Genomic DNA, 13,379 nt, shown 5'->3' with positions numbered 1-13,379 from the left:
TTTGGACTCCGGGGCCACCGATCACATATCTGGTAATCCCTCGTTTTTCTCCAAAATTGATTTCTCTGATTCTCTTCCATCTGTTACCTTTGGTGATGGATCAAAAGGGAAAGCTAAGGGAATTGGAAAAGTCACTATCCATTCTTTTTCTCTAGAACATGTTCTTTACATTCCCGGTTGTCCTTTCAACTTGATTTCAATCCATCAGCTTACTCACTCTCTTAATTGCCTTGTTACCTTTTCTTCTGATTCCGTGGTTATTCAGGACCGACAAACAAGGGAAATGCTTGGTACGGGACATGAATCACAAGGACTCTACCATCTTTTAGGCTCTACCAATACCAACACAGCTTGCGCCGCTACTGTTTCACCTCTCCTTAGCCATTGTCGCCTTGGGCATCCCAATATTAATAAATTAAAACAACTTGTTCCTGGCTTGTCAGATTTAAAGAACATAGAATGTGAGTCTTGTCAACTTGGGAAACACTCAAGAGCCTCATATCCTAGTAGAGTGAATAGAAGGGCCAGTACACCTTTTTCTTTAGTTCACTCTGATGTTTGGGGACCATGTCGTGTTTCAACCACCTTAGGGTTCTTGTATTTTGTCGTTTTCATTGATGATTTTTCTCGATGCAGTTGGGTCTTTCTAATGAAAAACCGTTTTGAACTATTTGATGTGTTCAAAACATTCTACAATGAAGTCATGAATCAATTTGGAGTTTCTCTCAAAGTTCTACGAAGTGACAATGCCAGAGAATATTTCTCTGACTCTTTTACTTCTTTTTTTTCCACACATGGAATACTTCATGAATCTTCATGTGCTAGGACGCCTCAGCAAAATGGAGTTGCTGAACGGAAGATACGTCATCTTGTTGACACAGCCCGCACTTTGCTCATTCATCACAAGGTTCCTAAAAGATTTTGGGGAGATGCTATACTTCACTCCTGTCACCTCATAAATCGAATTCCATCTTCTGTGTTACAAGGGAAAATTCCTCTTAATCTTTTACTCCCACAGGAACCTCTCCACAAACTTCCATTACGAATTTTCGGGTGTACCTGCTTCGTCCATGACTCCACCCCAGGACGAGACAAACTTGATGCCAAGGCCATAAAATGTGTGTTCATTGGGTACTCTCGCCTCCAAAAAGGTTTTAGGTGTTATTGTCCTAAAACACATCGTTTCTATACTTCCTTTGATGTCACATTTTTTGAAACTACACCTTTTTTCTCCTCCACTCCAGTTGATGAATCTGATTTTTTATGGGAACCACTTGAAGCCACAGAAATTCTTCCTGTTCCTAATTTCACAGAGCCTGTGTCTCCCAATATAGCTGAAACAACTGCACCAATGTCAACCATACAAGAAAGACGGAACTCACCTTTCTTGTATACCTACCAGCGGCGCAATCGTCAAGGTTCTCAAGAGGATGAATGCTTGGTTGATTCATGTCCCACACCAGCGTTGCCCACTGATACGGCCCAAAATATCATAACAGATTCTCCCATTAACAGATCTACTCGAAATCCTTATCCTATCTATAATTTCCTTTCACATAAACGTTTGTCTCCATCATATTGTGCCTTCATTACTAGTTTGTCAACTGTTTTTGTTCCAAACAATGTCAAGGAAGCATTAACTCATCCAGGGTGGACTCAGGCAATGGTTGATGAAATGGAAGCACTCCATTCTTCTGGAACTTGGGAGTTAGTACCTTTACCTCCAGGTAAATCTGTGGTTGGTTGTAGATGGGTATATAATGTGAAAGTTGGTCCAGATGGACAAATTGATAGACTTAAAGCTCGACTTGTTGCTAAAGGATACACACAAGTTTTTGGCATTGATTACACGGACACCTTCTCACCGGTAGCCAAGATTACTTCTATCCGCCTCTTATTCTCAATTGCAGCCAATCGTCATTGGCCACTGTATCAGTTGGATATAAAGAATGCATTCTTACATGGTGATTTGAATGAGGAAGTATATATGGAGCAACCCCCTGGATTTGTGGCTAAGACAGGAGCTAATCTTGTTTGCCGTCTTAAACGCTCTCTATATGGGTTGAAGCAATCTCCACGTGCCTGGTTTGGGAGATTTAGAGATGTTGTCCAACGATTTGGCATGATTCAAAGCAAAGCCGATCACTCTGTCTTCTATAAACACACACTTGGACAAAGCATATATCTTGTTGTTTATGTTGATGATATTGTCATTACAGGGAATGACAGTGAAGGAATAAATCAGCTTAAGAAACATCTGTTTCAACATTTTGAGACAAAAGATCTTGGAAAATTGAAGTATTTTCTTGGAATTGAAGTTGCTCAATCCGAGCAAGGTATCTATGTGTCTCAACGGAAATACGTTTTGGATATTCTTGAAGAAACAGGAATGACAAGTTGTAAACCAATTGACACACCTATGGATCCAAATGTCAAACTTCTTCCAAGACAGGGGGAGCTCTTATCCGATCCAAGCAAGTATCGAAGATTAGTTGGTAAGCTACTATACTTAACTATCACTCGGCCAGATATCTCTTTTGCTGTAAGTGTAGTTAGCCAATTTTTGCAAGAGCCATGTCAAAGTCATTGGGATGCAGCCATCAGAATATTGAGGTATGTGAAAAGATCTCCAGGTACAGGATTGCTCTACAAAGATCATGGACACACAGAAATTGTTGGCTATACAGATGCAGATTGGGCTGGATGCCCATGGGATAGGAGATCAACATCAGGATATTGTGTTCTATTTGGAGGTAATCTTGTTTCTTGGAAAAGTAAGAAACAAAATGTAGTTGCACGCTCAAGCGCAGAAGCAGAATACCGAGCAATGGCACTTGGAATATGTGAGCTAATTTGGGTTAAGCAACTTCTTATAGAACTCAAATTCTATAAGCCCAGTCCCATGAAATTAATTTGTGATAATCAAGCAGCGCTGCACATTGCATCTAATCCTGTTTTTCATGAAAGAACCAAACATATTGAGGTTGATTGTCATTTTATACGAGAGAAGGTTGCATCCGGAGATATTGTTACCACTTTTGTTGGGTCAAATGATCAACTTGCTGATGTTCTCACCAAATCTCTCCGTGGACCTAGGATTGAGTTCATTTCTAGCAAGCTAGGAGCATTTGATTTATATGCTCCAGCTTGAGGGGGAGTGTTGAAATATTTCATATTTTGGACAGCAGACCAGCAGCCGTTTAGGCAGCAGACCAGCAGCCTTATTTATGTTTTATTATTATGTTAGTGCAATGTTAGGCAGCACCATTTGTCAGTCAACAACATGTTAGGCAGCAGCCTTATTTGGTTTGTTAGGCAGCAGTTTCTTTTAGACTTTTTAGTGCAGAATTGTCTTTCACTCATGTGTATAAATAGAGATGTATTAGTTAGCATGAAAAATAACAGTTTAAGAATTTTTTCTCCCTTCAATTCCTTAACAGTTATAATAAGCTTTCTTATGAATCTGTGATGTAGTTTTTACAGTGGTCTTCCTTTGCTGTTTTTAGATGAATACAAGTCTGCTCAAGCAAAAGGCTAAAATGCTTGAGGAGTATTTTAACATCTATATTGATTCAAATGGTAACCTGTCCAGACTTCCTGTCTTACTGGATCAGTACACGCCTGACATGGACCATGTCCTAGAGTTTGTGCTTTGTCTGGGCAATGAAGTAGGTTCCTTGCTTCCTTCTTCCTTTGGAAATTCTTTTGTACCATTCTAGACTACTAGTGCACAAATCAGATTTGCTTGCTACCCAATCCTTCAGGTGATGGCTCGCAATTCTACATGAAAGGGACAAGTTCAAGCAGTATTAATGGGCAAGGAAACTCCTCAAAAACTACTGGTATGTGTTCTTACGAGGAAAAAATTCCACAGAAAACTGTGAGGCAAGTATAAACAAAGTGTATTCCCTGTTGTATTTATGGCTGATGATTGTGCTGTTAGTTTCATTAAGTGATGCTCGTGGAAAGGTCTACTCCACCTCTATTTCCCATCTCTTTCCCTTCAAAACTTTCTCTCTCAGATTTAAGAATTGCTATATTATTTATGTTTTATATAGTAAGTATTATACTTTAAGAGTGTTAAGTGTTTTGTTTAATAAACAGGTTAGCCTTTTGATTTATTATTGAGAAGATACAATCTGTGGTAGAATTGAAGCTGAGAAGTTCCAATGAGTCAAGGATATTCCAAGAGCAGTACTGGTAAGAAATTTTTTTGGAAAGTAACATGTGATATTGATATTGATCCATGATCTTGAATGTGAAAATACTTTCCTACTTTACAGTAGAACTACCAGGTCTAGGGTTTTGGGTCTAGGGTTCGGGGTTCTAGGTTCTCGGGTCTCGGGTCTCGTGGTTCTGGGTCTCGAGTCTTGGGTCTCGGGGTTCTAGGTCTCGGGTCTTGAATCTCAGGTTCAGGGTTCGGGGTCTAGGGTTCGGGGTCTCGATTTCTGGGGACTCGGGTCTCGGGGTTCTGGGGTCTCGGGGTTCTGGGTCTTGCGTCTCGGGTTCTGGTTCTCGGGTCTCGGGTTCAAGGTCCAGGGTTCAGGGTTTGGGGTCTGGGGTCTAGGGTCTAGGGTCTCGGGTCTCGGGGTCTTGGGTCTAGGGTTCGAGGTCTCGTGTCTCGGGATTCTGAGGTCTCGGGTCTCGGGTTCTAGGTCTCGTGTCTCGGGATTCTGAGGTCTCGGGTCTCGGGTTCTAGGTCTCGGTGTTTGGGGTCTTGGGTTCAGGGTCCAAGGTTCGGGGTTTGGGGTATAGGGTCTCGAGTTCGGGGTTTTGGGGTCTCGAGTCCTGAGCCCCCAGACCCTAGACCCTAGACCCGAGCCCCAAGCCTCGACACCCGAGACTCGAGACCAGAGACCCAAACCCCTAAACCCTAAACCCATCTGAATCATCAGAACCCCTTACCTCCCCTTCCTCCCTCTCAACATCACCAGGATCCCACTCATGATCAGCATCTCCATCTACATCCAGTGGGAGAACTCCATAATAGTTCCCTTTATTTGCATTCTTTGACTTGCCTTTCTCTCCTCTCATATTCCCCTCTTCTTTTACTCTATCCCCTCCCTCATTTCTTTTTTCTTCTTTTTCCTTTCCAAGCTTTTCTCCTTCATTAAACAGCTCTTTCTGAGTTTTATGTTTCTGCTCATCATACTTCTTTTCTCCTCCATTCTCCTGTCTCTTCCCCTCCTTTTCTGTTTCATACCCTTCTGATTCATAAGGCTCAGGGTTAAAACTTCTCCCTCTTCCACCCCTCCCTCCTCTGAACCCTTCCCTTCCACCCCTTCCCCTAAAAGACATTCCCCTCCCTCCCACAGTTTCAAGTTTCTCTTTTCCTCCCTCAAAAGTTTTTTTCTCATTGCCACCCTCTGGTTTTTCTGTATATTCCACTAGTACCCCATTTCTTGATTGCTCTTGAGGCTGCACCCTTGGCACAGCCCCTCCATTTACTCCCCTCCAGCCTGTATCTGTTGTGCTAGGCATAGCATTTCTTTTTCCTTGCCCTGCATTATTGTTAGCAGCTAATGGGTGTGAATGCCACACCAACAAAGCTGACTAAGGCACAAAAGAAAAAACTGAGAAAAAAGAAGAGTTCAGGAGGGAGGAAGGCTGGGGCCTCTGGCTGTGGTGGGGGGGTGGTGTTGTAATGATGATTAATTTTGTGAGCTGGAATGTAAGGGGAGTGGGCTCCCAAGGCTCCCCTTATAGAATCAGAAACTTGGTGAGAGGGCACAAACCATGCCTGCTTTGTTTACTGGAACCAATGAGGGATGAGTGTCACAGGAAGGATGTGAGTATGTCCATAGGCTGGGAGGTGTGTAGGAGTGCTGGGAATGATAAAATTTGGGTATTCTGGTCAAATGAGGTAATTGTGAATGTGGTGGAGGTTAGTGAGCAGGTAATCACTCTGAGGGTGCAAAGTCCTGAGCTGGAAAAAGAGATGCTTGTCTCCTGTGTCTATGCAAGCTGTAATGGGAGGGTGAGGAAGGAGCTATGGGGGCAGTTGGAGACAATGGCTGAGGGAATGGGAAATCATAGGTGGGCTTGCTTTGGAGATTTTAATTGCATCCTGAATATTGATGAAAAGAAAGGGGGGCTACCTTACAATATCACAAAAAGTAGGGATTTTCAGGAATGTGTAGATAGAGCTGATTTGAGGGAAGTGACCTCATATGGGGGTCCTTTCTCATGGTGGAATGGAAGGCAAGGGGAGCAGGCTGTTTGGAAGAAGTTGGACAGGTGCATGGTTAATGCTGAGTGGGATGAGAATCTAAAAACACACAACCAGTACCTGTCCAAGGCATCATCAGATCATTCTCCTATGGTGTTAACTGTGGAACCACAAATAAAGTTTGGAAAGAAGCCTTTCAGATATCTCAATGTGTGGTCAGAACATGAGCAATTCATTGGGGTTGTAAGGAGGGTATGGGAGGAGGAAGTGCAGGGAAATGCAATGTACAGATTCCAAACAAAACTCAAAAAATTGAAAAAGAAGTTGACTAGCTGGAATTGGGGAACCTTTGGGAATATTTTTGAAAATGTGAAAAATCTTGAGGGAAGGGTGGGGAGGTGGAGGCAGAGGTGCAAAATGAACCATCTGAGCAAAATCTGATCAGGTATAAAAAGGTGCAAGCTGAATATCAGAGAGCTTTGGCAGTGGAGGAGAAGTTCTGGCAACAGAAATCTCATGTGAGATGGGTTGTTGAGGGAGAAAAGAACACAAAATATTATCATGGTCTAGTCAAAGAAAGGAGGAGAAAACAAGTTATTCACAAAATAAAGAGGGAGGAGGGAGGTTGGGTGGTGGAGCAGGATCAGATTGCTAATATGGCAGTTGAGTACTACCAGAAGCTTTTTGAGGCTCAGGAAACTCAGCTTGACCTAACCATGTTTGAATGCTTGCAGGGCAGTGTAACAGAAGAAGAGAACAGGAGGCTAGTAGCAAATCCAACTGCAGAAGAGATCAAGGAAAGCATCTTTAGTATGAATCCCAACAGCTCTGCAGGGCCAGATGGTTTTGGTGGGGGATTTTATCAGAGCTGCTGGGATGTCATCAAAGGTGACTTTTGTGAGGTAATTGTCAGTTTCTTTCAAGGCAAATCATTAACAAAATTCATAACACATACTGCCATTGTTTTGATCCCCAAGATTCCAAACCCAGCCACTTTTGCAGATTACAGGCCAATCAGCCTAAGTAATTTCTGCAATAAGGTGATTTCTAAGATCATGGTCATGAGACTAGCTGAGATTTTGGCTAGGCTTGTTGGTCCTTCTCAGGCTGGGTTTGTGAAAGGAAGGAACATTATTGATAACATCTTATTAGCACAGGAATTATGTCAAGGAATGACTGTGGCCAATAAGGATGTTGTGCTTAAGCTTGACATGGCCAAAGCATATGACAGGATGTCCTGGAAGTGTGTCTTGGCTGTGCTCAAAAAATTTGGTTTCAGTCAAAAGTGGGTGGATTTAGTTGACAAAACAATAAATAACATTTGGTACTCAGTCATTGTTAATGGAAACCAGTGTGGCTTTTTCCACTCCACTAGAGGCTTAAGGCAGGGGGATCCTTTGTCCCCCAGCTTATTCATTATAGCTGCTGAGTTGTTGTCAAGTATGTTGAGAGACAATAATGCAAATTTTTCACAAGCTAAGGGGGGGCCTAAGGTGAATCATTTATCCTTTGCTGATGATATGATTGTCTTTACTACTGGGAGGGGGGATGATCTAAGGAATGTCATGCATACTCTAGAGAACTATGAAAACCAATCAGGGCAGTTAGTTAATAAGGCTAAGAGTGGTTTCTACTTGCATAAAAATGTGAGAAGGGAGGTTGTAACAAAAGTAAAGGTCATAACAAAGTTTCAACAAAAGGATTTCCCTTTCACATATCTGGGATGTCCTGTTTACATGGGAAGGAAGAATGTTTCTTTGTTTGCAGCACTGGTGGACAGGGTCTCAACAAGATGCAGAGGATGGCACACTAAATTGTTGTCACAAGGAGGGAAGGCTGTACTGGTTAAGTCAGTATTGCAGGCCCTTCCAATGCATATATTCTCAGCAATTGATCCTCCAAAAGCTGTGATCAAACAGTTAGAGAGGATCTTTGCTAACTTTTTCTGGGGAGAGGAAGGGGGAAAACTGAGGTATCATTGGAGTTCTTGGGAGTCAATGGCAAAGGATGTGGATATGGGAGGAGTAGGATTCACTAGCCTAAGGGAGATGGTGGAGGCTGCTGGCACAAAGTTGTGGTGGCATTTTAGAACTGAAAGGTCCCTATGGGGAGATTATATGAAAGCAAAATACTGTGGAAGGTCAAATCCTGTCTGCAAATCCTGGCAGTATAAGGATTCACATGTGTGGAGGAGAATGGTGAGAGCAAGAGAGAGGGTGGAAGGGGAGATACAGTGGAAGGTTGGGGAAGGCAAGGTGAATCTGTGGTGGGATAATTGGTCTGGGGAAGGTGCTTTGGCTAGAATACTGAATGTAACAGGAAAAACAAGATCCAAAGAAATGTTATGTGGCCTGTATAAGGAGGGGGGTTGGGACTTGGAGGGAATTGGAACTGAGGGAAGGAGGTTATTCACTGGATTAAGCTTGAGGGAGGGAGTGCCTGATACTGCCCAGTGGAGACCTGAGGCAAATGGAAAGTTCACTTTTGCAGCAGCAAAGAAGTATGAAAAAAGACAGTCAGGGAGTAGGATGATGTTTAAGCACTGGAGTAGGAGGGTGTGGGCTAAACATGTGCCTTGGAAAATCTCATTTCTAGCCTGGAGAGTGTTTAAAAGGAAAGTCCCAATGGATGATGTTTTGGTCAGATTTGGATATAGTTTGGTCTCAAAATGCAATTGCTGCATAGCACCAGCTCTATGTACCTTACAACATGTGTTCTGCGCAGGGGAAGTGGCCACAGAAGTTTGGGGCTATTTTGCAGCAACCCTGGGAATAAAAATTCAAATAAGGAGTTTAGCACAAGTCTGCTATAGCTGGTGGAGCAAGAAGAAACAGAACAGGTTAGAAAGATTTATTGTTGAAAGGCTGCCAATGTTGATTATTTGGGGACTGTGGGTTGGATTCACTCAGAGCAAGTATGGAGGGAAAAAAATAAATGCAGCTAGAGTGAAGTATCATGTAGCAAAGGAGGTAGCTGATTGTATTGCAAGAAGGTGGCCTGGATGGGATCCTTTCCCTCCCAGCTGGGCTGCAATTCTGAGAAGAGTGGAGAGGTTTGGAGTGCAAAGCTTGGTGAGGGGTAGCAGATGGTCAAAGCCACAGGGGGGTTGGATTAAGGTTAATTTGGCAGAGGGGACTAATGGAAAAAGTTGTGGTTTTGTGATAAGAAATGCAAATGGAGTGTTCTGTCTTGCAGGAGCATATTCTGTGGAGGACATGGGTGTTTTGAATGAACTAAGGGAGGTCATGATTCAGGATATATGGGCTTGGTGTAGGAGAAAAAAGTTGGAGAAGGTGGTGTTTGAGTCTGATGAGCCTTGCTTTAAGGCTGTGATTCAGGGGGGGTCTATTATGTGGAAAAGATGCAGCAGTCAAGTGAATTGTCTGGCAGCATTTTTGGCTAACAAATTTGAAAAGGAAAGCTTGGTGTTCTGGAAGAAAGGAGGGCTGCCTCATGGGTTCTTTCAGTTATTGAGTCTGGAGGGCATCCCTCACTTCTCTATTTTCCCAGGGCATGACATTGTATGACAGTGGGCTGATGATGGGGGTGGTGCTGCCCACTCCTCTGAGGCTGTTGCAGCTTTGCTTTGATTTTTGATTTTTGCATATTGATGTTCTCTTGCAGGTGCAAAGGTAGAATCTGACAGGGGTGCTATCTCTGGAGGCTGGTGAACCATATGAATGAACAGCCTAAGGCCAGAAGGGCCACAGACATGAGTACTGCAGCTGGTTGTTTTCTGTTTTGCAGGTAGGAATGGATAGGCTTGCTTTGCTGCTGCTCTCTTTTGCTGTCACAGGGTTAGATGAAGGTTTGGATGGACACACTGGCTGTGATCTGTGTTAGGAATGGCTGTCACAAGGTTGATGATGGCTGTTTTGCATGAAATAAGAAGGAAAGAATGATAGAATAATAGAATTTTGAAAACAGAAAAATGAGAAAACAGAAATGAATGAGAAAGGATGAAGGAAATAGATGAAAAGGTTCTGCTGGTGGGGTGACCAGATGGCCTTGGAGCTTTGCTTTTGTGTTGGGGCTAAACAGATCATCCCATCCCTTCAACATGCAGAGATCTGTATTGGGGTGGTCTGCCCAGGGCTTGAGGGAGTTTCTCTTGTCTTACTATTGCTTGTTGCCTTGGGTAAAGGGATCTCTTTTTTTTTTTTTTTTTTTTTTTTTAAATTTAAAAAAAAAAAAAAAAAAAAAAACCTAAACCCTAAAACCCTAAACCCTAAACCCTAAACCCAAAACCCCAAACCCCCAAAACCCAAACCCCCAAACCCAAACCCCCAACCCCAGACCCCAGACCCCGAACCCCGAGAGTCGAAACCCTAAATCCTAAACCTGAGACCCGAAACCCTAAACCCGAGACCCGAAACCCTAAACCCTAGAGCCGAAACCCTAAATCCAAAACCAGAGACCCGAAACACTAGACTTGAGACCCGAAACCCTAAACCCGAAACCCTAGACCGGAGACCCGAGACCCAAATCCTTGACTCGAGAACCAAGACCCGAAATCCTAAACCCGAGAGCCGAAACCCTAAACCCTAAACCTGAGACTCGAAACCCTAGACCCGATACCCGAAACCCAAAATCCGATACCCTAAACATGATACCCTGAACCCTAGACCTGAGACCTTAAACCTAAAACCCTAAACCCGAGCCCCGAAAGCCTAGACCCGAGACCCGAAACTCTAAACCCGAGACCCTAGACTCGAGACCTGAGATCCGAAACCTTAAACCCTAAACCTGAGACCCGAGACCCGAAACTCTAAACCCGAGACCCGAAACCCTAGACCCGAGACCCGCGGCCCGAAACATTAGACCCGAGACCCAAAGCCCGAAGCCCGAGACCCACGACCCGAAACCCTAGACCCGAGACCCGAGACCCGAAACCCTAAACCTCAGAACCGAAACCCTAGGCCCGAGACCCTAGACCTAAGACCTGAAACCTAAAACCCTAAACCCAAAGCCCGAGACCCGAGACCCGAAACCCTAAACCTCAGAACCGAAACCCTAGGCCCGAGACCCTAGACCTAAGACCTGAAACCTAAAACCCTAAACCCAAAGCCCGAGACCCGAGACCCGAAACCCTAAACCTCAGAACCGAAACCCTAGGCCCGAGACCCTAGACCTAAGACCTGAAACCTAAAACCCTAAACCCAAAGCCCGAGACCCGAGACCCGAAACCCTAAACCTCAGAACCGAAACCCTAGGCCCGAGACCCTAGACCTAAGACCTGAAACCTAAAACCCTAAACCCAAAGCCCGAGACCCGAGACCCGAAACCCTAAACCTCAGAACCGAAACCCTAGGCCCGAGACCCTAGACCTAAGACCTGAAACCTAAAACCCTAAACCCAAAGCCCGAGACCCGAGACCCGAAACCCTAAACCTCAGAACCGAAACCCTAGGCCCGAGACCCTAGACCTAAGACCTGAAACCTAAAACCCTAAACCCAAAGCCCGAGACCCGAGACCCGAAACCCTAAACCTCAGAACCGAAACCCTAGGCCCGAGACCCTAGACCTAAGACCTGAAACCTAAAACCCTAAACCCAAAGCCCGAGACCCGAGACCCGAAACCCTAAACCTCAGAACCGAAACCCTAGGCCCGAGACCCTAGACCTAAGACCTGAAACCTAAAACCCTAAACCCAAAGCCCGAGACCCGAGACCCGAAACCCTAAACCTCAGAACCGAAACCCTAGGCCCGAGACCCTAGACCTAAGACCTGAAACCTAAAACCCTAAACCCAAAGCCCGAGACCCGAGACCCGAAACCCTAAACCTCAGAACCGAAACCCTAGGCCCGAGACCCTAGACCTAAGACCTGAAACCTAAAACCCTAAACCCAAAGCCCGAGACCCGAGACCCGAAACCCTAAACCTCAGAACCGAAACCCTAGGCCCGAGACCCTAGACCTAAGACCTGAAACCTAAAACCCTAAACCCAAAGCCCGAGACCCGAGACCCGAAACCCTAAACCTCAGAACCGAAACCCTAGGCCCGAGACCCTAGACCTAAGACCTGAAACCTAAAACCCTAAACCCAAAGCCCGAGACCCGAGACCCGAAACCCTAAACCTCAGAACCGAAACCCTAGGCCCGAGACCCTAGACCTAAGACCTGAAACCTAAAACCCTAAACCCAAAGCCCGAGACCCGAGACCCGAAACCCTAAACCCGAGACCCAAAACCCTAGACCCGAGACCCGCGGCCCGAAACATTAGTCCCGAGACCCGAAGCCTGAGACCCGCGAATTGAAAACCTAGACCCGAGACCTAAAACCCTAGACCCTAGACTCGAAACCCTAGAGTCGAAACCCTAAATCCTAAACCTGAGACCCGAAACCCTAGACCTGAGACCCGAAACCCTAGACCTAAGACCTGAAACCTAAAACCCTAAACCCGAGCCCCAAAAGCCTAGACCCGAGACCCTCGACCCGAGAGCCGAAACCCTAAACCCTAAACCTAAGACCCGAGACCCGAAACCCTAAACCTGATAACCGAAACCCTAGGCCCGAGACCCTAGACCCGAGACCCGCGGCCCGAAACCCTAGACCCGAGACCCGAAGCCCGAGACCCACGACCCGAAACCCTAGACGCTAGACCTGAAACACTATACCCTAGACTCGATACCTTAGACCCGAGACCCCAAACCCTAGAACCGAGACCTGAGACCCAAAACATGAGATCTGAAGCTCGAAACCCTAAACCCGAGAGCCGAAACCCTAAATCCTAAACCTGAGACCCGAGACCCGAAACCCTAAACCTTAGACCCGAAACCCTAAACTCGAGAGCCGAAACCCTAAATCCAAAACCAGAGACCCAAAACCCTAGACTTGAGACCCAAAACCCTAAACCCGAGACCCGAAACCCTAGACCGGAGACCCGAGACCCGAACCCTTGACCCGAGACCCAAGACCTGAAACCCTAAACCCGAGAGCCGAAATCCTAAACCCTAAACCTAAGACCCGATACCCGAAACCCTAAACCCGATACCCTAGACCCGATACCCTGAATCCTAGACCTGAGACCTTAAACCTGAAACCCTAAACCCGAGCCCCGAAAGCCTAGACCCGAGACCCCGAAACCCCAAACCCGAGACCCTAAATCCGAGACCCAAAACCCTAAACCCGAGAGCCAAAACCCTAAATCCTAAACCCGAGACCCGAAAGCCTAGACCCGAGACCCGAAACCCTAAACCCGAGACCCTATAC

General features: G+C 45.4%; 1 protein-coding gene across 1 annotated transcript; it reads left to right on the top strand.

The window, feature by feature from the left end:
* The first annotated feature begins 5,761 nt into the window (after positions 1–5,761).
* Positions 5,762–10,012, top strand: LOC115999629. Its single transcript, XM_031239469.1, has 4 exons — positions 5,762–6,421; positions 6,559–9,652; positions 9,794–9,801; positions 9,917–10,012. The coding sequence occupies exons 1-4, from the start codon at positions 5,762–5,764 to the stop codon at positions 10,010–10,012; spliced, it is 3,858 nt and encodes a 1,285-aa protein (XP_031095329.1).
* The last annotated feature ends 3,367 nt before the right edge of the window (positions 10,013–13,379 follow it).

This window comes from Ipomoea triloba, chromosome 12, assembly GCF_003576645.1.
Source record: "Ipomoea triloba cultivar NCNSP0323 chromosome 12, ASM357664v1".
NCBI classification, from domain to species: domain Eukaryota; kingdom Viridiplantae; phylum Streptophyta; class Magnoliopsida; order Solanales; family Convolvulaceae; genus Ipomoea; species Ipomoea triloba.
This window is presented reverse-complemented; position numbering and strand designations above follow the sequence as displayed.